This window comes from Labeo rohita, chromosome 6, assembly GCF_022985175.1.
Source record: "Labeo rohita strain BAU-BD-2019 chromosome 6, IGBB_LRoh.1.0, whole genome shotgun sequence".
Classification (NCBI taxonomy): Eukaryota; Metazoa; Chordata; class Actinopteri; order Cypriniformes; family Cyprinidae; genus Labeo; species Labeo rohita.
Genome location: NC_066874.1, coordinates 17,933,818 through 17,961,365, shown reverse-complemented (window position 1 = coordinate 17,961,365; position 27,548 = coordinate 17,933,818). Strand labels below are relative to the sequence as shown.

Below are 27,548 nucleotides of genomic sequence, written 5' to 3'. Positions count from 1 at the left end.
AAAAATGTCTGCCAAATGCATAATTGTAATACTATAATAGCATATACAAATGTGTTTTGTTTACAAGCAAAACCCACTTCGTGGCTACCCGTGTCAAATGCACATTTTTTTTTTTTATTTAAGGCAATCTTAAAGTTCAATGTTTATCAGTTTCTTTTATTACAGCAAAAGATTTTAATTTCTGTTCTGGATTTAAGAGTCACCAGTGAATTCCAGAGTAGAACCAAGAACTGCAGTTGCATCTTTTAACAATGCATTCTAACAATGTGCTGTTGACAGATGTCAGCAGTGCCAGCATTACAGTTGATTCCCAGCCCCGAATGCTACCTGTCTTTGTTTCCACAAGATGAATCCTAATGGCCAAAACCGCTAAATTACTACTTCATTCTAACAACTACTTAAGTCTAGAGTTTGAGAGCAAAATGAGGGCTCCTAACTCAAGAGCAGTGACAGGAGATGAGGCTGCCCTGGCCTGGGGGGGTGAAATGGCTGCCATTCCTGGGTGTGTTCCAGTGACCTGGGTAGTTTGTAACCTGGGATGGGTGTTGAGAACATCTGTGAGGCCTTGATGAGTGACCACAGGGGTAGAAAGCATTAAGCACTAAATTGAGGAGGGGGGGTTGGGGTTAGGTGGGAGTGCTCTTATTTTCTTCGCACTTCATACCCAGTGGGGTGGGCAGAGCAGATGATTGTATCTGTATGCACCACAGTTAAAACAATTACAATTCCTAGACTTCTCTGGATCACTTTGACGCACACCTTCTTCAAAGCGGCTCCGCAATCTATCACCCAGACGAGCGGGAGTTTAACCTGAAGCCCTTTCGATGACAGAAAGACGGAGGCATATTAAGAAACAACCAGCTGTCAAAGAGCAAAACCAAACCTTAACTAAAAGTTAAAAAACATAGCTTAAGATCCAACTGAATTATCAAATTGATCTATTTAAACCATCATTTAAAATATTTGCGATAAATAAACAGTAGTATCTTATTTCTCAAATTCCTTGCACCTCCATGTCTCCGTTTACAACACAAAACATGCATGTCTACGGACCCGTAACCCCTACCATGATTAAAGAGAGCGAGAAACAGAGCATTTAAAAGCATTAATCAAAGCTGTGTGGGCAGTGGATTGGTTACTTAAAGCCAGTTTTAAAAGCACAAGGAGAGGCGGGGAGAAAGCCGGACTGTGTTTCTACCAACAGGTTTGTCTCTGAGCTAACGGTGTTGTGTTGACAACAGCTTTGTGCAAGAGAATGGCAGCACTGAAATCACAGTCTGAATTACCACCTGTCAGGAAGGAATGGGGGTGCTTTTAGACAACAAACACAGATCCGGCCGCTATCTTAGATGGCTTAGAAGTTATAAACTTGTTGCATTATACTGAAATCAGACATTATACTGAATGTTCTGTTTATGAACGTTTTAATGTATTCAACAGAAGATTTTTTTAATCATTAAAAAAAAAGCATGCACTAATAAAAAAAAAAAAAAAAACGAATCAAAACAGTATAATTTTGAACGCCATGATTAAATGTTCTTTCCATATATCAATGTTGGCAAATTACTGTCGTTCAACAAAAAACACCCAGAAATTTGATAACTATCATCCATGATAATTTGAAAACACATTAGCAACCTGACACGAAATTCAAGCTGAGCTGAGAAATCATGATCCTTCTGTCAACTCACTCAATTAAATGGGCTTAAAGTATTATTAATTGTTTTTTCCTTTCATGATATAGCAATGCAATGACTTGCAATTACACAAATTAAACTTAATGCTTTACTGCAACTGCAGATACATACAAAAAACGCTGCTGCAACAGTTTGTAAATACAGGTAAACGCTCAATGAGTGATATTTAGCTTAAGTAAAAGTAGACTCCATTAGTACTTTCTCAAAGCAAACGGCCCAATCGCAGCCCATTGTTCTATGCAAACAAGATTATCAGTCTCACCGTCCCACACAAATCCATTAGTTGCCAAATACCTTGACTCAACCCAAGAGCACCATACACCGTAGACAAAACAGCAGCTAGGCAAACCATTAAAGCAATAAACGTTGATTTTTATCAGTATAGGCGCACTTATTTTTCCACACTTACATACCATTGTAAAATGCATTATCATAGTTCAAACCAAATTTATGACTATTAAAAGCAAACATTTTACTTTCTAAAGTGTTGATATTTAAAAAAAAAAACAAAACAACAACAACATTGGCGAACGTGCATTTAAAAAAAAAAAAAAAAAAAAAACACACACACACAGAAATTCAAACGTGAAGTGTCGGACTGAGACCACAAATCACAACATTTTCGTAACAGCTTCCCATTAAATGTTTAAAGAGAAAGAGAGCGGAAAAAATAAATAAAAAGACGGTACACGATATATATTCCAAAGCCTTTACGAGGCCTACTTTCGATTCCACTCTTGCCAGTCACTCCAGAGGGTTCCTTGAGAACCCAGAATTTAGCATTGGGACCAACTCAATCCCCAGATGGGCAGTGGTATCGCACGGGCCTTACCTCACTGTATGATGTGGGAGGATTGGTCTCGAGGTACAACATATTGGCGCTGAGGTTGAGCAGTGCAGCCGCTGTTTGCTCCACAGGCTCCAGGATTCTTACCCCTTATTTTTCTTCTTTTATCCCCTAAAAGTGTGATGTGGGCTACAGAGGTGAACGGGACAGGCTTAAAGTCTCTATAGGAATTCAATGGGATTGCCATATATACCAGGGACGAAGAGGGAGGTCCTGAGAAATTACCTGTCCAATACCTGAGTCCAATACCACACCCTACTTTTGGGAAGGTGTTGCCCGTCTTCTAGCTCTTCCTTTAAGATTTAACCCTAAGGAGTTGCGAAGCACTAGACCTAGATATTTTCCAGTGCAACTATTTAATTGCTATAGTTTTTTTGTTTGTTTTTTTGTGCGTGTGCGCACAAATTATTTAGGTAAATAAGTTAATTTTTGATGTATGAAGTGATTTTATTTCACTTAAATGTTTCAGTTTTTAAAACAAGTAAATGTGAATAAAACACTTATTTAAAAAAATAAAAAATAAAATAATATAATAATAATAATAAAAATCTGTGCAAATGTGAATATCCAATGAAATGGGTTCTAACACTTTAAAGACATTAGTCAGAAGGAATTATCTCAGCTATTTAACGGACTTATTTTAATTAAATAGTGACGCATACTTGTAATTAAAATCAAATAAATGATCTATAAACTAGATTTATTTATTAACAAGATTAAAAACTTGATTTCAGTATTTGATGATGACATTATAAACTGTAAGGGAAAAACAAAATAAGACAGATAAAATAAATAAAAAAATGACTTTGCACTGAAACATGGAGCCTCCAGACATACAATTCCCTCTTGCTTTTGGAGGGAATCCTCTTTATCGTTCTACAATGACCTTAGAGCACTAAATTCTGTTCAGTAGTAGCATCCATAGCCCCTGTTTGCATAAGAATGAGTCCCTCCCCACCAGCCAAAGAGCCTCTAGCACTGTCCTATGAGAGTCTCATGAGAAACAATGGGACTACAGTTGACAGCTTGTATCTATCAGAGATGACTGGTGTAGATTTGTTTTGAATACACTAATGTTGTTTTACATAGGGCTGAACCAGCCCAGTTCTTTGTTAATATTTAAATGTATTCATGTTAGACTCATCAGATTATACAGTAGAAAGGCCATTCTATCCCTTTTCAGCTCGAGGTACTAGTGTACTTTCACGCACTACATAAATGCAAGATGACCATTCAGCAAATTTGTTAAAAAGCTACTCTACACTCCACATCTCATTTATGAAATTTGTCCAGTTCAGTTATTTCAGTGATTGATTCAACACCATCTTTTCACAACTTTCTAACTTAATTCTACCAACCAAATGTGCTAAATTGAGACCATTAACCAGACTGACTTAAGAGAAAATTGTTCACTTTTATGTATTCCTAAGGTTAGCAGTCCCATCCCCATGTACAGCAATCTCACGCCACTTAGTCATCTCTGAAATTGGCAGACGGCAATATTAATGCACTATGAGTCATATACTTTTACAGTATATGGCACTAAACGAGCATAAAAACTCATTTTAACTTTCGCCACCTATATAGAGAAGGCTTTAAAATTCTTCAAAACAGTAGTTCATAGCCTCTTGGGGGTAGTTGTTATTCAGAGCACTTTTGATGGGGGGCAATTAGAGTTAGCAAAACAAACTTCTAATTACTTTAGAAAAACACTGGCTGCAATCTACAACGGGGTTAAAGTGCTCACTGCAGTAGCACTGAAATCACTGTGGGATACTGCTATCAACTCAACTGAGGTGATTAATTTAGCCAAATGGAGCTGAACTCTTGCAAAAGTCTGAAATCACCAGAGCTAAACATTCTATGCTTGCTTACAGCACAGAATTTATTATGCAGCGACTACATTACATTTGCTATTAATTATGCAATGTTCTCAAATGGAAAATAACATCACCTTATAACTAAAAATCCTAGAAGCAAAGCTGTAGAGCTCTGTTAATTTAATAGAAATCTGTAAGAATCAACATTACGTATACACTGCCACTCAAAAGTTTGGGATCAGTTTTTTTTTGTTTTTTTTTTTTTTTAGTCTTTATGCGCATCAAGACTGCATTTATTTGATCAAAAATACAGGAAAAAAACAATACTGCAAAATGTTATTACAATATAAAACAATGGTTTTATTTGAATATACTGTAAAATATCATTTATTCCTTTGTTGCAAAGCTGAATTTTCATCAGCTGTTACTCCAGTCTTAAGCATCAAATGATCTTTCAGAAATCATTCTAATATACTGATTTATTATCAGTGTTGCTTAATATTTATTTGGAACCCGTGATACCTTTTTTTCAGAATTGTTTGATGAATAAAAAGTTAAAAAGAACAGCATTTATTTAAAATAGAAATCATTTTTAACAATATACACTACTATTCAATTAAATTTTTATTCTTTCTTTTTTTGAAAGAAATTAATACTTTTATTCACAAGGTTGTGTTAAATTAATAAAAAAGTGATAGCACAGATTCACATTGTTAGAAAAGATTTTTATTTTGTATAAATGCTGTTATTTTTAACTTGTTATTCAAAGAATCCTGAAAAAAAGAATCACAGGTTCAAAAAAATATTTGGCAGCACAACTGTTTCCAACATTGATAATTCTAATAATAAATCAGTATATTAGAATGATTTCTGAAGGATTATGTGACACTTAAGACTGAAGTAACAGCTTTGCATCACAGGAATAAATTATATTTTAAAATGTATTAAAATAAAAAACATTATTTTATATTGTAACAACATTTTGCAGTATTATTTTTTCCTGTATTTTTGATCAAATAAATGCAGTCTTGATGAGCATAAGAGACTTCTTTAAAAAAATTAAAAATAAAAAATAAAAAATACAGCAAGTGTGCATTAAATTGAACAAGAAGTGACAGCACGCAATTAACAAAATATTCAGAATGTTTTAAAATATTACAAAATATCAATTAATTATAATTTATATCATCACAAAAATTCTATTAAATTTTGTTCATTTGAACTTTATTTAAAGAATGCTGAAAAACATAAGCAAATTTTTTTTCAACATTGTTAATGTTTATTGCTAATGTTTCTTAAGCACCAAAAAAAAGATTCAGCTTTGCCATCACAGAAATAAATTATATTTTAAAATATATTAAAATAGACAGCAGTTATGTTAAATTGTAATATCAAAACATTATTTTACACTGTATTTCTGATCGAATAAATGCAGACTTGTTAAATATTAGACTTGAGAAAATACTATGACTATGTTAGAAATTTTACAATATTTGTACTTCCATTAATCCTATATTGAAATCTGTAAGATTGTCTGTAGTGTCTGTTTGTTTTATTAACCAATGTTAATATCTAAAATGTTTTTAAAGCGTTTATTGCGCTGCCTTGAAAGGCTACTCCTGGTCAAGAAGTTATTTACGTGTCCCGTAAGGGTCAGAGGTGACAGAATTAAGGGACAGCCTCAGGTGACAATAGTCACAGTGCACAAAGGGCTGGACCCCTAAACCTGACCCACCTAACAATCACAAATTATACCACAGTCTGCAGTCAGAAGCAGTAAGCCCCTAAAAAGGTTTTGCTTTAGGGAAGCACGACCATTCATAAAACAGAATATGCAGATTGTATTTGCTCATTGCCAAATGGCTGATTTGTCTACTTATCAACTGTATATGAGACTGCATGCATCTCAAAGAATCTTGGATTCTAAATTGACAATGGTGTGGCCTTCTTTTTCCATTTATTTATTGTTCTATCCACTCTTATTAAAACCTATCCAAACCAATCCGAATAAATATTCTACTTGCCAACACCTATCTGTAAGATGAATATATTCATGCACACATGTAAAACAATTAGGCTAAATTAGGCAACTGCTGTCAGGCTCTGCAAAAAGGTGGTGAACCCGACTGAAGCTTCCCGGTGGCTCAGACAAAGGATGCTGCACTTAGATCTATGTGGACACTTAAAGGACTGTTTGGGCTTACAACTCTCGGATTAGTGAGGTGTCATGTGTCAGGTGGCTAGTGTTTTGAGAGACACCTGTTCACAAAACTCTGCATCACCCCTTTAATAGAGGAGAGAGAAATAAAAACAGGTGAGAAGCTCATTTATTTATTGATTTCTAGTGTTTTAAGTGACACCTGTTCAAAAAAATCTGCAGGAGTGAGAAATAAAGAAGGGTTTAGATATATAAAGATATTCTTCTGGTTAAAGGAGAAGTCCACTTCCAAAACAATGTACTCACCCCCTTGTCATCCAAGATGTTCATGTCTTTCTTTCTTCAGTCACAAAGAAATTATGTTTTTTAGGGGAAACATTTCAGGATTTTTCTCCATATAATGGACTGGTATGGTGCCCCGATTTTGAACCTCAAAAATGCAGTTTAAATGCGTCTTCAAACAATCCCAAATGCGGTTGTAAACGATCCCAGCCAAGGAAGAAGGGTCTTATCTAGCAAAACAATCGATTATTTGCATTAAAAAATTACAATTTAAATACTTTTTAATCTCAAACGCTTGTCTTGTCTTGCTCTCCCTGAACTCTGTGTATTCTGGTTCAAGATAGTTAGGGTATGTTGAAAAACTCCAATCGTATTTTCTCCCTCAACTTCAAAAATAATTTCAAAATCATCCAACATTGCTGTAGAAGTACCGACCTAGTCTTGAACATGCAAAGAAAATCAAACACCCTTAACAAAAAAGGTAAAACAGCGATATAAGACGATTTTGAGGTTGAGGGAGAACATGAGATGGGAATTTTTCAAAATACCCTAACTGTCATGAACCGAAAACAAAACAAAACCAAAAAAAAAAAGTTCAAGCAGAGCAAGACAAGATGAGCGTTTGACTAAAAGTATATAAATTGTATTATTTTTATAAAAAAAATAACCTATCATTCTTCTTCCTGGAAGTTCAAAATTGGGGCACCATATTAGTCAAAAAACTAATAAATGTTTCCCTCAAAAAACGATTTCTTTGCGGCTGAAGACCGAACAGACATGAACACCTTGGATGACAAGGGGTGAGTACATTATCTGTAAACTTTTTGTTCTGGAAGTGGACTTCTCGTTTAAATGACCCAATACGTAATTCCCTATTGTACTGTGGAGCTTAGATTAAAAAATAATTATTATTTAAGTATTATTTAATTTATTAATTTTGTTTTCATCAGCGCATTTACTTTTGAAAATCCATCTATGTGGCAATCTGCTTTAACAGAGTTCACTAGCTGATGGCTAACAGTGCTATAGTTCAGGATAATAAGCTGTTTGTGATGTCAAAGACTAAACACCTGTGGACATCAGAGAGCAAAAGTCAACACCTGTACTCTGAACTTTAAAATTGTTTTACAGCATAATTGGCACCAGTCCTCACTATCCTGTTTTGATCCTCGTCTAGTCTTCGAGGAATGGTTGCGTTCTGAAATGTTAAAAGTGATCCGTTTCAAATCATCATGATGTCTGACCTGAATAAACTGCATCCTTTTAGCCGCTGACCAGAAAACACCAGAAAAGTACAAACATTTGGAAGACAAATTTTAAAAAATGCCTACTCCTACACAATCATACCACAATGCAGAGCCTTTCAAGCATACCAGGTCAAAGGTCATCGCTGTAATTTTCAGTATGCGACCGAAGTATGACTTTATTTAGAGATACGGGCTATTTATACAGAGTCGTCCAGTTTTTACAAATACTTAAAACATCCTAAAACCTTGATGTTTAAGAGAAAACAGTGTTGGTGGAAAAGGAAGAGAGTGGAGGAAAGGAAAGAGAGAGAAGAAAGAAAGAGAGAGAATAAAAGAGGTAAATGTTTAGATGGATTACTCTGTACCTTGCCAGTACTGTTTCATTTCGCTTGAGGCAAACTGGTGGGGTGAAGAGTCAGCAGTGATTTAGCAGTCGTGATTTAAACGGCGGAGTTAAATCTCAAAATCAAAAGTCGGACAGGATTGTGTATAAAGTTTTGTTTTGTTTTCATTTTCTTTAAATAAGACTTTTTATTAGCAGCTCTGGTGATTTGATCTAAAAATGCATCAGCACTATGAAAACCTTAACATTTGTACAGAAAAACAAATGCTAAGCATTAAAATAAAAATGCTAAGCAACGCAAGAGATTCATTGCATTAAATCAATCACAAAATGTTAAATAATTCACAAGAACTTTTAAAATAAAACATATGACGAACAGTAGCTACAGAATGAATGGATGGCGGTAAGGAAGCACGCCTTAATTATGTGTTCCTGCCTAATGCTGAGTCAGGCTCTACTTGAAAAGAAGACTACAAATGACTAATCAAGGGATAGGGCACAACACAGCCTAAACAAACCATTGCCTCACCACCTTCAATGTATTCAAGGGACATAATGTTGAATTCTTGCTACTCAGCAACACCCTAATCAAAAAATGTCAACGGACAGCCGTTTTCTCTCATCAATCTCTCATCAATCTGTCAATACCTATTTTTAATTGAAACGGTTTGCTAAATACAAAATCGTTTATTGTGTCACTTTTAGTTGGGAGGAAATAAACTGAAGAAAGCCGCACTGTGCACTGTACTGCTGTGGAAACGTGTGAGTGTACAAGTAAAGCCATGGGGCTTAAATCCACCTCTGTCTGGAGTCTTCATATGGGTTGGTCTCATCCACACTAAATTATATAAGGCTGCATATATACAAAAAACCCTAAAACTGCAGAGATGTAAAACAACACATCTGTGACTTCATCAAATTTAACCGCTCCATCTCACCATGATATCAGCTGGGCTGTTTGATGTCAGGACACAATCTTTCCTCGGTCACATTCCTCTATTCTACCTGACTCCACACCTCTCTTTCTCCTCCCCCATCCCCGATCTCACACAGACAGAATAGGACGCAAGCCTCAGTCAGTCACAGCGGCAGGTGCTGCTCTAAATTGTTGCCCTGCAGCTACAGAGAAAGCACACCTACCCAAGAAAGAGCAATTTCAGATTAAAACACAACACCCCTGCACAATACAAACACAGAGGACCCTGAGGGCGCCAAACAGCGCACATCATCCAATAATTAATGGAGGCGGCAAACCTTTTCTTAATTCTCTTTCTTTTGGTTGAAGGAGTTCACTGATCACTCATAAGCTGGTTATTAGGAGATCAGCAGTTTAGCTCGTAAAGGAAAATTCTGTCTCAGTATTTTTTTTTTTTTTCTGTACATATGTCCAATAATATTTGGACCCCAACATTCCTACAGAGAATGGAGGTCATACAGGTTCGGAACGACACGAGGGTGAGTAAACGGACCATTTTTTACATTCAGGTGAACTATTCTTTTAATAGGATGGCAACCCATTAAAAGTTTGTTCTTTAAAGTTTAATGAGCATCACTGCAGCAAACGTTTGGCAGGTAGCCACAGTTTCCAGGTTTTCGATCAACACGAATGCTAGCTGGCAAGGGACGGAGTATTAGCGTGCCATGTTGCGCACCACGCCCGATCTTTACTGCGAGGAAGATGGGGGCGGGTGGTGTTGTATGGGGGGTATTAATCACCAGATCAAGAGAAAAGATAATCCCTCAGGGCCAGAGAAGCAAAGCGCTGCTCAGTCTCTCCCTTTTTTTCCTCATCTTTACTACCGGACAACTGCATTCCTCTGCTGGGAGGGGAGCGACAACCACCTAATTCTCCTGCGCACCCAGAAAAAACCTACAAGGCCTCAGCGTCAGCTACAGGTCGTGAATTTAATGTCAAACTTTCCATTGCTCTTCTGTTGTGTATAAACACAATGCCAGAACTATACGTGTTGATAGAATCTGCCCAAGGGATACACAGATTTTGCACAACCTACATCAAATTTAAGCAAACGAACACAAGAACTCATTTTTTACAAGCAAACTTGCGTACTGTTCAGAGTATAGAAGAGAAAAATGCTGACTTACATCAAAAAAGAAATTGTCTGTTGCGCAGTATTGTTGTAAATCTCCATCTTCATAATTCATTGATCCACTTCAGTCCCTTAGTTTTTTAGAATCTTTTTCTTGCATGACACAATGCTACATCTGAAGCACTTCAGATAGGATGTTCCATTTTAGCAAAGCAAGGCTATCGTCATCACGATTTATATTTAGTGTGTTCACCCGGACCTGGACATACCTTTTCACTTTGTCGGTACCAAAACTATCCAGAATGACCAGGGAAAACCCATAAACACCCCCAATAAACAGTAACACTCCCACGTAACTGTTTTTGCTGGGGCTTACCACTAAATTCCCCACTACTGAAATTATTCACTTGAGTGATCACTCTAAACAAAACCAAGTTTCATAAACGATAAAGTAATTGTAGTACTTTACTTACAAATTTCATACGTTGAAAAATGTTTAGCTGCTGTTCAATATTTCAAAGCAAATTAGACAAGCAAAAATTTAAAAAGTATTAGAACAACTGGAAAAGAAAATATTACACAAATTCGAAAGATTCTTATTGTATTCAAAATCAAATTATCTACTGCTACCATCAGTAAAACAGCCTGTCTGAGACCATTCTGTGGGAGGTTAAAAAAAAAATCCCCCCATGTACATTTGCTTTAAACTTTGCAGGGGATTTTGACAGAATTCAACAATTAAATGCTTGAAAACGGCAAGCAGTAGGAAACAAGCTAAGAGACACTTCACAATACGGTGTCATTTGTTAATCATAGTTAATGTATTAACTAACAATGAACAATACATCACAGTGTTTATTAATCTTTGTTAATGTTAGTTTTTAAATACAGTCGTTCATTGTTTGTAAGTTCACAGTGTATTACCTAATGTTAAATACAACTAGTGATTTTAATAATGCGTTAGTAAATGCTGAAATTAACATTAAGATTAATAAATGCCGTTGTACTAGCAGTCGTTCATTCTCAGTTCATGTTAACTAATGTAGTTAACTAATGTTAACTAATGAACCTTATTGTAAAGTTTTAAGAAATATTTTGTATTAATTGCTTTTGTTCAAGTTGCAGTATGTGGCTATGTGAAGTTACAGTAATGGCACATTTATAAAACAGTCTAGAGGGCTTTTTATATGCATATGTTTATGTTTATGCATACATTTATATGCATACACCAGTATCACTACATTACTTGGGAGATAATTTGAGTCAATAACCTGTTATCTGCAATTTGCTTTGACTGCTTTTTAAATTAAACCTAACCAAAATTAATATTTGATGATTGTTCATGCATTCAAAAAGGTCAGAACTCGCATTTTGCATAATCTGCCGTTTTGAAATGTGTCAAGAACAGTACCACAGTGACTTCTCAGATCTTAATGACACTACAATATCCGACATTGTTGCACTTTTGGTACAGTTTTTAAAATGTGAAAACAAGGTTTAGCGAAATAAGGTACTCACTGTGAGGGGCTCCTCATGCCCACGCATTGTGATGCAGTCCATACTAATCTGTATGGTGTTGGATGCTGATCCGACTGCAGAGCCCTCAGAGAAGTTGAGCTCGATAGGCTGCATTGAATGTAGCGCAGACCTAGAACAGAAACCAGTAACTTGACTTAAAGCTGTTGTTTTGTTATTTATTTACACTTACGTATTTTTATTCCAAGTCCATAAAGTAAAATAATTTAAAGCTTTTGTTAAATTGCAGTCCATAACTTTTGGTGCTCTAGCTGGTAATGAACAGAACTGCTTAAACAACATAGTAGAAAAACATAGTAGCCAGAGCTACTTCTCTCTGTTTATGTCTATGACTAATCATGGAGGTACTGGGCTACTGTGCAGTGTTTCTTACCAGAACCAGTCGCTTTTGTAAATTTATATAAATTGTAAAAAATAAAAAATACAGCTTTAAATAAAATGTCATCCAATAAATGGGTGACTCCTTATGCATTGATAAATGGTGGTGAAATAACTTTTATTCTTAAGCTGAAAGTAAATTTCACAAATAGTTATATAGAAACAGCAAGTAACAAATTGAACTGAACATGAAAGTAAAAAGACCGAAGTTGCATTTTCTTGTAAAACACACTTCAGTAATTTACAACAGTTTTTGGGCTTATTTAAATATTTATTAAAATATGTGACCCTGGACCACAAAACCAGTAGCACTGGTATATTTGTAGCAATAGCCAACAATACATTGTATGGGTCAAAAAGATCAATTTTTCTTTTATGCCAAAAATCATTAAGATATTAAGTATAGATCATGTTCCATGAAAATATTTAGTACATTTCCTACTGTAAATATACCAAAACCTAATTTTTGATTAGTAATATGCATTGCTAAGAACTTAATTTGGACAACCTTAAAAGCAATTTTCACAATATTTTGTTTTTGTCTGTTATTTTTTGCACCTTCAGATTCCAGATTTTCAAATAGTTGTATCTTGGTCAAATATTGTCCTATCCTAACAAACCATACATCAATGGAAAGATTATTTATTTAGATTTCAGATGACATATAAAAACACAATTTCAAAAAATTGACCTTTATGACTGGTTTTGTTGTCCAGGGTCACATATAAGTGAATTTGTAAGATACTTCATAACTCACTGGTCCAGCATCTCCAGCAGCTGGTTGAGGACGTCTTGTCCGAGGATATCCGTACCCTGAGAGCCCTGGCCCTGTGACATGGAGGCCAGGAAAGAACCTTCAGCCCACGAGAGACATGCTGCTGGTTCTCTCAATCTAAAGAGACGGAAACAAAATTTAGGTCAGAAATTGTCAAGATACAACTGAATTATTACATAAAATGTTTCAGTAACACTTCACAATAAGGTTCATTAGTTAACTACTCTAGTTAACATGAACTAGCATTTATTCATCTAAGTTAATGCCAACTTCAACATTTACTCATGCATTATTAAAAGCAGAAGTTGTGCTTGTTAAAATTCGTTACTGCACTGTGAACTAACATGAACAAACAAATGACTGTATTTGCATTAACTAAAATTAACAAGGATTAACAAATACTGTAATAAATGTATTGTTCATTGTTGTAGTTATGCTAGTACATTAACATTATTATAAGGTTCCATTAGTTAAAATGTTACCAATGTATCTCAGGTTAACAGTATTTTGATAAATCAAATCAAATCAATAAAACACTTTACAATAAGGAATCATTTGTTAACATTAGTTAATCAATTAACAAATATAAATGAACAATGAACAATACATTTATTAAACAATTTATTAAACTTTGTTAATGTTAGTTATTAAAAATACAGTTGTTCATTGTTAGTCATGTTAATTCACAGTGCTACTAATGTAAAAAACAATTTGTGATTTTAATAATGCATTAGTAAATGCTGAAATTGACATTAAGATTAATTTATGCTGTAGAAGTATTGATCATTCTTAGTTCGTGTTAACTAACGTAGTTAACTACTGTTAAATAATGAACCTTGTTGTAAAGTGTTACCAAATTTCCAAAACTGCAAGTATTGTATTGGAAAACAAATGAACTGAAGAAAGGTTTTGCGATGCAAAATCACTTCAAAGGTTTATGACGGTGTTGTGGGTGGTTTCCAGGGTGTTAATTTATACGACTGCTATGGTTTTCTGAATGGTTTCTAAGGGTGTTGCCAGGTTTTTGCCAGAGTAATTCATTTTAGATAGTAGCTCCAGGTAGTTACTTATTGGCTGTTTTATTTTAGTATTTTGAATATATATATTTAATATTTTAATGTTTTCATTCCAATTTTAGTAACTTTGTGTGTTTGTCATTTTTAATAGTTTTAGTTTTTGTAAATTGTTACTTTTATAACTATAAAGACTGTCTAAATATTTTGTATTCACTTTTATTTCAGGTTTAGTTATTTTTGTATTGTACATCAGATTACACTAAATAAAAAAATGAGAAATGCTGCCTTGGCAGTTAGCTGAAATCTAATAAGTTTAGTTATTTTAAACAAATTTTAATTTTATTTTACTTAACGTTTATTTCAAGTAACAAAGTTGTTCTTAAATATAGAAGTTCTATCCTATAACCCTGCATACTGGCTTAAGAGTGTTACCCCAAATCTATATTTTTGTCATTCCTTTAAGAACAAAATAATTTTTATAAAAATGATCCATATCTTTCACACCAGTGGTGTAGGACAAATTATGAAAAATACTTACCCTGACTATGAGAAATAGTAATAGTGATGTGCGTAGCAATCACCGCTAATTACAGTAACAACCGACTTGAACTTCAATCTCATTTAGTAAACTGATACAGTATTCATTACCGCGTTAATAGTGGAAAGAAGGCACTGCACCCATTTGGAATGTAAAAACACAACCCATTCTTAATTGCCTCTCCCCCCACAAAGGCCATGCTCTGTTCCCGTCTAATGCAACACCAATAACCAGTGTTAACATGACATTTAGGAGCAGCAGAGAGAATAAGACTGTCAGTGAAAACACGATGACCCTCTCCATCTGAAACATGACACCAAGCCAGAGCCCAGCGTCTCATTGTTCCTGCTGAGAAGCAGCACACGCTGACGACCAAGCAGAGCGGAATTCCCCCTCGCTGTCTATATGATAGCAACACCACCGCTATGCAGCATTCGGAATGTGTGTGGCTGAACTGGGCTTGGCTGTGGATGGGGGTTGAAGGTAGTAAATGTATGTATGCGTGTGTGAGCATCTGGGAGTTGGGGTGTCAACCCATAATCTAACGTTGGCACTCGGGTGTGGGGCCGGAATTCCCCTACATTCTGTGAGGTGGGGAGATATTAATATACTAAGCTATGCAGGCATGCCTAATAAATGCTGAATGCTTTAAGGTCGAAGGATGTCAGATTACTGTATCCTAGACAAATACACAAAGCAACACTAGTCTTTGATATCACTGTAAAGTGACACTTCCATACCAGCCTTTGAAGATAAACTTCAGTTTATAGTATTTAAAGGGAAAGTTCATCCAAAAATGAAAACTATGTTCTCATTTCTCCACCCTTAAAAGGCTAGTACACCCAAAAATGAAAATTAGCCCATTATTTACTTACCCTCCGGGCATCCTTTATTCTTTCAGACAAATGCAATCGGAGTTATATTAAAAAATGATCCTGGCTCTCCCAAGCTCTATCATGGCAATGGGCAGATGTTTCTATTCAACAGTCCAAAACAAGACCAGTAAAGTGCATCCACCCACAATTAAAAAGTCTGTTTAAATATCCATATTTAAAATGTGATAAATCACTTTAATCTAGCTTGCGCCAACTGGTCATACACAGAAGCAGCTCCGGGTGGATGACGTACTGTATGATGTTGGTGTTGCGCCGGTGAGATACGTGAACATGAACGCACCGTGGAGAACCACAACATTAGAAATACCGAATTACAGTACAAAACAAGGATATGTAAAGAAAAATGACAGAGGATTTCGATATAAACCAATGGGGGGCTGGTTTTCCTTTGCCAAAGTAAGGAAACTTTGCTTCCTTTGCCCCTGTAAGCAAATGTTGGTTTTCATGAGACTCACAGGCGCACGCGCAACGCCAACATCATCCGCCCAGAGCTGCTTCCGTGTATGACCAGTTGGCACAAGCTAGATTAAAGTGATTATGTTTTAAATACGGATGTGTTTCTTACAAAAACGCATTGATTCGCTACAGGAAGCCTTTATTCACACCCCCCCCATTTTTATTATTGATGGATGCACTTTATTAGATTTGTTTTGGACTGTTGAAGAGAAACACCCACCAATTGCCATGACAGAGCTAGGGAGAGCCAGGATAATTTTTACTATAACTAAAAGAAGGAAAACATATACAGCTAGGATGCCTGGAGGGTGAGTAAATAATGGGCTAATTTTTTTTTTATTTTTGGGTGAACTATCCTTTCAAGTCGTGTCAAACCTTCGAGTTTTTGTCTCTTGAAAAAAAAAAATAAATAAATAAATAAATAAAATAAAATAAAATAAAATAAAATAAAATAAGTTACTGGTCCCCATTACCTTTCATAATGCTGAAAAAAAAAATATTATGTAAGTCAGTTTGGAACAATTTGAGGCCGAGTAAATAACAATTTCACTTTTGGGTCAAGATTTATTACATAATGAATTTATTGGGTTCGATGAGACAAACTATTAAAGGTTTAAAGTTAGTTAGAGGGACAGGTCACCCAAAAATGAAAATTGCCATTATTTACTCACCCCCGTGTTGTTCCAAACCGGTATGAGTGTCTTTGTTGAACACAAAAGAAAATATTTTGTAGAATGTGGGTACCCAAACATTAAACAGAGCCATTGACTTTCATAGTCTGGGGGAAAAAAAAAAAAACAAATTTTGGAAGTGAATCAACTGTTTGGTTACCCATGTTTTTCAAAATGTCTCCTTTTGAGTTCAGCAGAAAAAAGAAATGCATACTGGTTTTTGAAAGTGAGTGACAACATGTTTCATTTTTGGATAAACAATCACATAATAGCCCTTGTGTTTTTAAAACATGATATTTCACCAAAAACTAAAAACATTTCTGCATGCATTTTTTGGAAACAATTGGGGTCAATGGGTTTTAACTCCAATGTTCTTCTAAACATCATTTGTGGAGAAGAAAGAAATGCATACAGATTTGCAATGACATGATAAGTCTTTAAGCTCTAAACAGAATTTCATTTTTTGATTGAACTATCCCTTTAAGGGACAAAATGCATGTTCACTTTTAACAATGTAATAATACCAATTAAAACTACACCCATTTCCTAAAGGAGGAAAATGGGAGGTGCAAAAGCTGCATTTGGAATTCAGCTTCAATACCATGAAAAATTCCTCTTTTCCTTTTTTTTTTCTCTCTGGGTTCCCTAAACACAGCTCTTCAGAAGAAAAGCAGCGTATATACTCTTTTTGTCTTTGTTCAGCTGAAGAGGTGTGGCCCAAAATGAATGCTAGAGTTGAATTACCAGGACAACGGTGTGCTGCCAGGCCTGTCACTGGGGATAAAAGCTTTTTCAACACTAATGTTTACTTTAAGCCTCATAGATATTGTCATTTGGCACACTGGAAGACGCACAAATGCCAAGCCCAATGCGTCAATTGTCACGGTGTGTCCACAGGTCCATACCTCAGCATTCCTACGTCTCATTGTAAGATACAACTCTAAACCCCACTGCATTTTACACTGTGAACATGAACAATCTTTGGCTTTTAAGGGAGTAAGCAAACACAAATAAAAGCTTGGTCCTAACTTACTGACAGCCATTCATACAATTAGTTATATTAACAAATCAGTCACCCATTACAAGTACAATCAAAGATAATGGTACTACGGAGAACAATAGGTACTTATTTATTGGATGTCAATTTTATAAAATGGGCGGGATTTTGCAGAGATAAACTGGGTATAACATTGAGATGATTGGTAGGTTTTGCATGTGTTTTTACAAATTCTAATTGGGATTATGGAAGCTATACCATTTGAAATAAAAGTAAAAAGTAAAAAGCTCATAAACAACTCTAAGACGTGATGGTCAATAAACCAGCGGAAGCAACTTAAGCGAAGTGTTTATGTCATAGGGATGTGCCATCTAGATCACATATCATGGAAGACCGGTTCATTTATAGTTCTCTGAGAGTGCTAAATGGCTCTACAATTGAGAGTACGCTTAGATTTAGCTTTTGCTATCACTCTACAAAACCACAAAACAAGATCCTCCTTCTCTCATGTCAGAGAATGCAGTGGTTAATAACTTACACAAGGTTCAGCAGCTCTCTGTATAGGGATTACATGTCTCTCTCTGTCTCTCATTGATATGTTATTGCATTTAATATTGTCAACATTACAGGTTGGTGAGAGCATGAGGACTATATAGGTCTTCAGCAGGTGCTGAGTGGCCACTGTCTCAGGTCACACATTGCAACAGGACATGTTTCAGATCCCTGGCTGAGAACTGAGAGCTAGGTTGACAGCCCTGGTGTCATGACATCATCATCGTCATCGTCGTCATCAAACCTGCGCCAAGGGAATTATCCAATTAAAGTCGAGTGAGGATGCAAACTCGGCAAAAGGTCAGAAAACGAAGGACAGACGGATGTTAGACAGCAGATAGAAATACAATATGGTTGACATTTTCAGCCAAGAATGACATCACGGTCCCACAAAAGGTGCAGCGCCCATGCGTGAAAATATCCAGCTTTGATTTACACCCACGGAAATGACAGGTGAAGTTTGTGGACATCGGTTTCATCAGTTAAACATCTAGATAATTTATGGTCACTTATTAATTGGATCAAACATAATAGCACTAACAAAACCTGATAAAACCAAATGGTGCAACCAGACAGTGAGTAACCCTAGAGTCACACAGCCAAGGAAAACTGTCATTCTCAACTCAGTTTAATACTAAAGCCTAAACATGCTCAGATTTCCTCTGAATTCTGCTTTAGCACCGTGGCTGCCACATCTGTCATTACCTCAAATCAGTCATCGCATCCTCCAATTTAGCCAAGAAATGATGTTTCTTTTCCTGATAAAAATAACAAAATTGAACATTTTAACTTCAGTTTTTGATTCCTCTAAAAATGGCATACGCTTCTTGGAGTCAACTGTAGTTTTTCATTGTGGGTTTGTGTAGGCTGGGTTTCATCTCTAGTGGTAGCTTCTTTGGAAGCTGTGGGTGGGTGTCTGGTTACTGGGGGAGTTATGCATTCTGCCTGAGGGAGAGGCTGCGCTGCGTCCACTTAAACACAGACCAGGCCCCTCGCAGACAGGACGGGGTCAAAAGTCGCAGCTTAACAGGGCTGCCCATTGTCTCCTGACAGGTTGGGCACATCCAGCGATGAAAATGCAATCAAAACAAACAGAGCCCTGCAATCTGGGGAGACAAGTGAGAGGGGCTTCTCCACTATCTTCATTAATCAGAGACCAGGGAACGTTCAAAGGGATCGACCGACCCTTCCCTCATCCCTCAAACCCGTGGCTGCAGGATGGACATGGTGGCTCAGACAAAAGAATAGTGGGGCCCATGATTTTTTTTTTCTCCTCTATTTAGACGGGTGCTTTCACTGTGAATGACTCCAGATTCTATCGAATGTGGCAAAGGAGTAAACTGTCCCAAAGTTAGACAATTTCTTGTGGACTTATTCTACTCTGCACTCTTTCATTTATTCGTTTTCAGAAGTATTTAAAAAGTTAAAGGAGAAGTTCACTACCAGAACAAAAATGTACAGATAATTTACTCACCCCCTTGTTATGCAAAATGTTCAGGACTTACTTTCTTCAGTCATAAAGAAATTGTTTGAGGAAAACTTTCAGGATTTCTCTCCATACAGTGAACTTCTATGGTGCCTGCGAGTTTTCAAAATGCAGTTTCAATGCAGCTTCAAAGGGCTCTAAACGATACCAGTCGAGGAAGAAGGGTATTATCTAGGGAAACGATCGGTTATTTTCTAAAAAAAACCTCTGCGTGTACTCTGTGTATTCCAGTTCAAGACAGTTAAGGTACGTCAAAGAACTCCCATCTCATTTTATTCTCTAACTTTAAAATCGCCCTACATTGTTGTTTTATAATTTTTTATAAAAGGCGTTTGATCTTCTTTGCATGCTCACTTTGTAAACACTGGGTTGGTACTTCTGTAGCGATGTAGGGCGATTTTGAAGTTGGAGGAGAAAGTGAAATGGGAGTTTTTCCAATATACCCTAACTGTCTTGAACCAGAATACACAGAGTTCATACAGAACTAGACAAGATGAGCATTTGAGGTTAAAAGTATATAAATTGTCTTTTTTTTTTCATTTCACTATACAAGACCCTTCTTCCTTGGCTGGGATTATTTAGAGCTCTTTGAAGCTGCATTTAAACTGCATTTTGGAAGTTCAAAATCGGGGGCACCATTGAAGTCCACTATATGGAGAGAAATCCTGAAATGTTATCCTCATAAAAAAATTTCTTTATGACTGAAGAAAGAAAAACATGAACATCTCTGATGACAAGGGGGTGAGCAAATTATCTGTAAATTTTTGTTCTGGAAGTGAACCTCTCCTTTAAGGTCTGCTTGCCAATAAGGAATAGTCATGCATTGTTTTGTTTTTTTGTTTTTTTTTTAATATTACATTATTCAATATTTAAATTATAATAAACGATCACTGTCTGTTGTAAGGAATACACAATCAGATAAATATGTGAAGCTAAATCAAGTAAATATGAGAAGTATGCTTTTTCCTAACAGAACAGATGTAGTACACGCATAGAGTAAACAGGTGTGTGACAGTTTGATTTAACTGTCTGGCAACTAAATATTACTCAATCACAAAATCTACTTAGCATTTTCTGGTTTAAAAAAAAGACTGAGTATTTTACATCAAAGACAACGCATGTTCGTTTTATTTTGAGAACCTTAGATGATGTTATTTTTACTCTTTACACGTCTGTTTCTCTTTGTTTTGTGGTATAGATTTAACCTACTGATAGCAGCTGGATTAGTCACAAAAACAACGGTCTCTGCAGGCATACCCACATGTGCTCATAGGCTAAGATCTAACAACATAGTGGTAAGTGAGGCTGACTGATGTATTACAGTAACAATAAGGTTTTACATCAGTTACACTCATGTATGTTTTCTCTAACAGTGGGTTTGTAAGTTGCTTTAAATCTTTACATTAGAATTGTTTTTGTAAATGTTATCTTTAAGTAAAAATCCAACTTTGTCATTTCCTGCCTCAGCTGTTGAGTAAACAAATAAATGCAATAAAACCACACTAGCATTCAGACAAGGGTCAAAAATATAATTAAGGTAGATTTTATTTGAAATGTTGAACTGTGTGACCAGAAATTTAGTAAGCTGTCACATATTCTAAATTTTATACATTTATGCAATTTATTAAGTCAATTTTCTGCTTTCCAATTTTTTTTTATACACTCTTAAAAATAAAGGTGTTTTAGAAGGTTCTTCACAGCAGTGCCGTAGAAGACCCATTTTTGGTTCCACAAAGAACCATTCAGTCAAAGGTTCTTTAAAGAACCATCTCTTTCTTACCTTATTATATTCTGAAGAACCTTTCGCTGAAACAGAAAAGTTCTTCAGATGTTAAAGGTTCTTTATGGAACCATTTAGACCAAAAAAAAGGTTCTTCTATGGCATTGTGTATATGAATTTATTTTAGATTTTTGTTTAAAAAGCCAAAAAATAATGTGTAGGGGCAGGTTCCTGTGTGACAACTTCAAATTAATTGCATCTTTTCTTCAGCAACCTGTAGGTTTGAAAAGACGTTTTTTCCTCCTATTTTTAATAGCCAAAACTTTACATTACTTACCTATACAGAAAGTGAAAATTAGCAGCAAATTACTTTTTCATGACTATACTAGTTGCACAGCTTTCATTTGAAATGCATGTTAAAAACCTTTTTAAGTACACTTAAACATTTTTTTGGAGAATTTTACAGATCAGAATAACTGAATAACCTGACATGAAGATTAAAAAGCATTTATTTTTTCCATATTACCCTGTGATTGTAACCATACTAAAGCTTTCATCATTAAAAATAAGCCATTGTTAATTTAATACGATCTGTTTCACCATACTTTGAGAAACTTATATTCAGAGCAGCTAAGGAAAGCTGGTGTTTAAAATGCATGTAGTTAAACTACTATTTCAATTGCTTTTTTAAAGAGGTGCCAATGCTCCACTGAAACGAAATGCCGCATTAGAACATCATTAAGAATACAAGCATGAAAATTGAATCCCTAGCTATTAATACAGCTTAATTTAGAGTTGAACTCTGTTCAGATCCACAAAAACAAATGTCCAGTAGCAAGTGCATGAAGACTAACAAACAAGCAGGCTGAGGATTGAGTATCCAGACAGTACAACTTAAACTGCACAAAATGCCATAACACCACCACACCTATAAATATCATAGCCAGGCAGCAGCCGGAGAACCAGACACAACTTTTAGCACCTCCAACATGTTTAAGTCTAGACAGAAACTCTCTAACGAGGAGAATAAGTACAAACACAGTGTTCTGGATCATAGGAACCGGCATGAGCCGCTTTGCAATATGTGCTCGTATCTATTTACAAATGAAGCAACTAAATAAAACCACATGCACCATGTGTGCATGCCCAAGTGAGTGGTCAAGATAAACCTAACGACCTTACAAATGGCTTTCAGAACTGGCACAAACAGTAACTCTTCTCCGTCTTACCGTTGAAAGGCTCGCTCTGGGCAGAACTGCACTGCTGCGTAAGGAGAGGTCATACTGCCAGACTGGGGTCTTTACTGAGGTCGTCAAGGTTATCGGCAAGTGGCCCAAGCACATGTATTACAGCAGATCTGGAGTTATAAATAAACGAAAAACATGAAAAACATAAACAAAACAGAAACTGTGAGGCAGATTAAAGTGCTAGAAGGTCAAGTGCACAGGAGTGAATCAAGTGTGGAGCATGTTTTAATTTTGGTTTAATCTTTCTACAGCCCACAAGCAAAGGGGTGGCGTCAATGCCAACATGCTGACCAATCCCTGACAACAACTGGACATGGTATCATACCCCTTCAGTTGCTAGGATATAGATATTAGGCAACAACCCCCACCCATTCCATTTCTAGTCCATGTCCCCAGCGATGTCTGTCTAAGCACTAACCTGAAAAGCACATTCCACCGTCCCTTCACTGGCTGCGATTTCTATCCACAGTCCCAGGAGCTTTCAGCCACGCGTGGTGATTGCATCACACCAGGCGCTAAGTTCTCTTTTGACCCGAACAGGTGAAAAAGATGTCACATCAAATAGCCCTCAGTGACCACGGTGGTTTCCTGACCTGTCAATAGGGCTGAAACTCTGTGTTGGAAGTTTATCACCCACCGTTCCTTCATCTGCTAACATGCAGAGCGAGCACCTGTAACATGACAGGCTAATCTTAATTGGCAGATTCCTGCTGTCATTGAACAAAACCAACTTGTCGCTTGCTAGGTACCAATTCTACATGGCGAATTAAATTAGAACCGCTATTGTATGTCCTTCAGGGTTCTTCAAACACAACATATGGTGGGATTCCAAAAATAAAGGCACCACACAGAAATTGTTGAAAAATCTCACTTCATTTACGCTTGCTGACGGTATCGTCCAGAGGCTGTAAACTTAGAGGCGTTTTGCGGTTTTTAGGGGTTGAATTGCAGATGAATCAGAGGTTTAAAATAAAGGGGAGGTCACAGAGGGGAGAAGGATAATAAATAGATGCTGGGTATCCAGGGAACACGATCTGGTGTGCCGGACTTTTGTACCTTTAGAGAGAGCCTCAGTCAAATGTCATCCTTCGTCTATCCTATGCCACCCCCCACAATTCCGATTTTTTTTTTTTTTTTTTCAAAATTCCCTTTTTCCATTTAAATTTTTCTAAACTCCTTTTTAATGGTTAAATTAAATTGTATTAATTAAAGAGCATGTCTAATTAATTAAAATCATGAATCTTATAGAATTTCACAATTTAATAAAAGTTTAACAAAAAAAAAAAAAAACATGTTTAGGGCCCTATGAAATGTTTTATTTTTTTCCTCACCATATGTTTTATTGTTATCAAATTCTGTGTTTTAACATGTCTAATTATTTGAACGTATACTTAATTTATTCAAATTTATTCTTAAAGTAGCCTTATGAAAGGTTTTTTTTACCCTCAGAAATTCTATGTTGTGTATTTAAAACGTTCTGGTTATCAAATGAAGGCATAAAACATTAATTTAATTTATCTTTTTTTTAATTATTAAAAAAATTAAGCAAAAAAAAATGGTTGTTTCATTTTAGTAGTAGTAATAGTAGTAATATCTGGCACAATGTCTTCCAAGTTAAACCGGACTTTTATTTTGATGGGTTGTCTACCTTTACATTTCTGTGTGTATATGATATAACGCTAGTTTTCCTAAAATGGAACGGTCAAATGCTCATGAAGTGACTCTCAGCAGATATTGTTCATGTACGTATGTCCTCATTTAGTGAGACGACAGGCGCTGAAATCACCGTGAGCGTCACACGCGCTTCAGTGTGTGTAGTAAACAAAACTGCTTGTCTGCTTCATTCATTAAAACCTATGTGACTAAAATATATTAAAAGTTCAACTTCACATTAACCTAATATCCTTTTTAAACTAACTAAGCAATCATCCAATCTTATGTCCTTTGATATGTCTTTCCTCACACATGCCGAAGCAGCAAGTTATTTTAGACCAACCCCCCTACACACACCCAACACACAGTTAAGCATACACTGCACACACCCAGGCAGATAACTTTACAAACATCTGCAAATTGTGGGTCCTCATTTTGCCATTCCTGAACAGAATCCAACTTAAACTACATGTTTTGCTCTGCTGTACTTGGCTTTAGTTGATTGGGGGTGACAGATTCCCACATATCCACAACTGAAGTGAAAATACTTTAAACTTAATTATCAACTGATACAGTCCTAGCTATTATAGACTTCTGCTGCAAACTGGATAAATATTAGATAACTAAATGCATTAAAGAAGTAATTTCCTGCACCTCCTTTAGAAGCCAGAATCTTTCATTGCTCAGCAAAATGAAACCAAACCCAGGTTGTGAATGTCTTTCCAATCTGATTCCTTTCTGTTGAGTTTACCTTGAAGGCTGTAAGCAAAAAAAGAAACATGTGAGTGATATGTAGTCAAATTCAGAAACAAACTAGTTCTTTTTATGAATCATTCAACTCATGAGCTACCTGTCTGAATCAGAATGATGAATCCTTTACTGGATGAACTTGTTGAATCTGTCAGAGCAGTAACTGAATCCACTTCTGACTCACTGACTAAACTTCAATTACTTGTCTGTTTCAAAATGAAGTAAGATTTGTGTACATAAGGTTGTGAAACTCGAATTGGCGTAATATATATACTATATACCCACTGAAAGGTGGACAAGGACTCCCATTAAAGACCAGCTGTGTAAATCAAAGACAGGCATGTGCGTGTTTACCAAGATAATAACATATGTCAACAAATTGGTTTTAGGTAATGATCAAAGATTTGAATTATTCTGCTAGTGTCAGCAGGTTACAGTTGCATATTAAATATTTTCTTAAGGAGTTGCAGAATCACGTCATTTTTCCCAACACAACTGCAATCCCCAGAGTACTCTTGTGTAAATACAGTACAGTATTTATCAACTAGATACACCCAGTGACTGAATCAAAACATGAAATGCTAATATGCCAAATTGCTAATACAGAAAAATCCGGAAACATGGAAATCTCACTGCAAACATATTTAACAAATTTTATTTTTCTCAGGACACAGTATGTTACCATTTCTCACACTGCATAATGCATATTTGGTTGTGGGCAAAAACTTTTTTTTTTATTTTTTTTCCAGTTTCGTCGTGAAAATGTCACGGTTTGCAACACAGTCTTGACATGCTGCTCAATGAGTAATATGAATGCCCCTTTAATTAGTGGGATTCTTACTGTATAATTTCGTTCTGATGTGTGTGCGTGTGAAGTTACACAATAAAGAGTCATTTTTTCTGCTTTGTGCGTCTGCTTTGTGAGAATGTCTTATTTTATTTTGAGATGGTGTACAATTTCTGGACAAATTATTTTTATTTATTTATATATTTTTGGAGTGATGTGAACAAACTGGAACTTTTTGAACCCATGGCTCAGCAGTATGTCTGCTGCAAAAAAGGCAAGACAAGCAGAGGAACCCAAGGTGGAATTTTCACACACTAATTTAGTACTTATTATACTAAAAATTATTATTTAGTACTTCTTAAGATAAACTTAAAAAGAACATCTAAGTCAGGGGTCACCACACTTAGTCCTGGAAGGCCGGTGTGCTACAGAGTTTAGCTCCAACCTTAATCAAACACACCTGAACCAGCTAATCAAGGTCTTAATGGGTATACGTGAAATGTCCAGGCAGGTGTGTTGAGGCAAGTTGAAGCTAAACTCTGCAGGACACCGGCCCTCCAGGATCAAGTTTGGTGACCTCTGATCTAAGTGGACACCATGGATATGAACTAAAATGTGCTTTTAACTTACAACTTCTGTATTTAAAAAAAATAAAAGGATTTAGTTACCACTTGTAGTACACTTGAACCCATCTTTCATACACTAGTACACTCAAGTGTACTACAAGTGGTAACTAAAAATATTTTTTTAAATATAGATAGTATGTTAAAGGCACATTTTAGTTCATATTCATGTCCCACAATAGCAATGTTGAGTCATTTAGATTATCTTAAAATTATCTTAAGTAACATGCGAACATGGAGGTAGACCAGTCTTATTATGGGGATGCTTTGCTTTTACAGGAACAGGAAGTACATAATGGATTTTATGAAGTGTCTGGCCAATTTAGCCAAGATTGTGATGCCTTTGGTGCACGGACTGAGGCTGATCATCATTGGACTTTCCACTAGGACAATCATCCCAAAGCTTCTTCTGAAGCTCGCTTCAAAGAATGTTCCAGAGGGGCCTGTTTAGATTTAAATATCATTAAAAATATTTGGAGGAGTTTGAAGAAAGCAGTGGCAATATAAAAACCAAAGATCATCAGTCATCTGGTAGTTTTTCAATTGAGGAATGGACTCAGAGAGAAATCTCAGAAGCTTCTAAGCACTTAGAGCATGGGGTTTCATATCCTGCTCCTGGATAGCTACCATCCTGCAGATTTCAGCCAAAATCAGATTTCAACCCCAATCAAACACACCTGAACCAGCTAATCAAGGTGTTCACGGTTACTTGATAATTACAGGAAGGTGTGTCGAAGCAGGGTTGGAACTGAAGTCTGCAGGGGGGGTATTCCAGAAATCAGGTTATGTGACATAAGGGTAGTTTAAGGGTAAGTACGAGGATAAACTCAGCTTTCGGTTCCAAAACCAGAGATAACTTTCAAGGTATGTAAGTAGCCACTGCAACATAACCTCCAGAGCAGGTCAAGTTACAGGGTTAGTTACTTGAGAGTTATTAGCGCATGCGTGACCTATTATTGAGATTCCAACGGTCATGGATAAAGCATTTATATACAGTTGTACTCATAAATGTACATACCCCTTGC

The 27,548-nt window shown here is 36.1% G+C and overlaps 1 protein-coding gene across 10 annotated transcripts in view; it reads right to left on the bottom strand.

The window, feature by feature from the left end:
• Window positions 1-22,944, bottom strand: part of tp63 (tumor protein p63) — a 45,703-nt gene extending 22,759 nt beyond the window's left edge. For 4 of the 10 annotated variants that reach the window (XM_051112189.1, XM_051112194.1, XM_051112193.1 and 1 more), the window contains exons 1-3: window positions 22,693-22,944; window positions 13,114-13,248; window positions 11,961-12,090 (exon numbers count right to left, since the gene is read on the bottom strand). In XM_051112189.1, the coding sequence (XP_050968146.1) occupies window positions 11,961-12,090; window positions 13,114-13,248; window positions 22,693-22,745 (318 nt within the window). In that variant the 5' untranslated portion in view covers window positions 22,746-22,944. Of the gene's footprint in view, window positions 1-2,529; window positions 2,697-11,960; window positions 12,091-13,113; window positions 13,249-22,692 lie in introns of those variants that run through there. The other 6 variants (XM_051112195.1, XM_051112192.1, XM_051112196.1 and 3 more) reach the window with 2 other exon arrangements.
• Window positions 22,945-27,548: the final 4,604 nt, after the last annotated feature.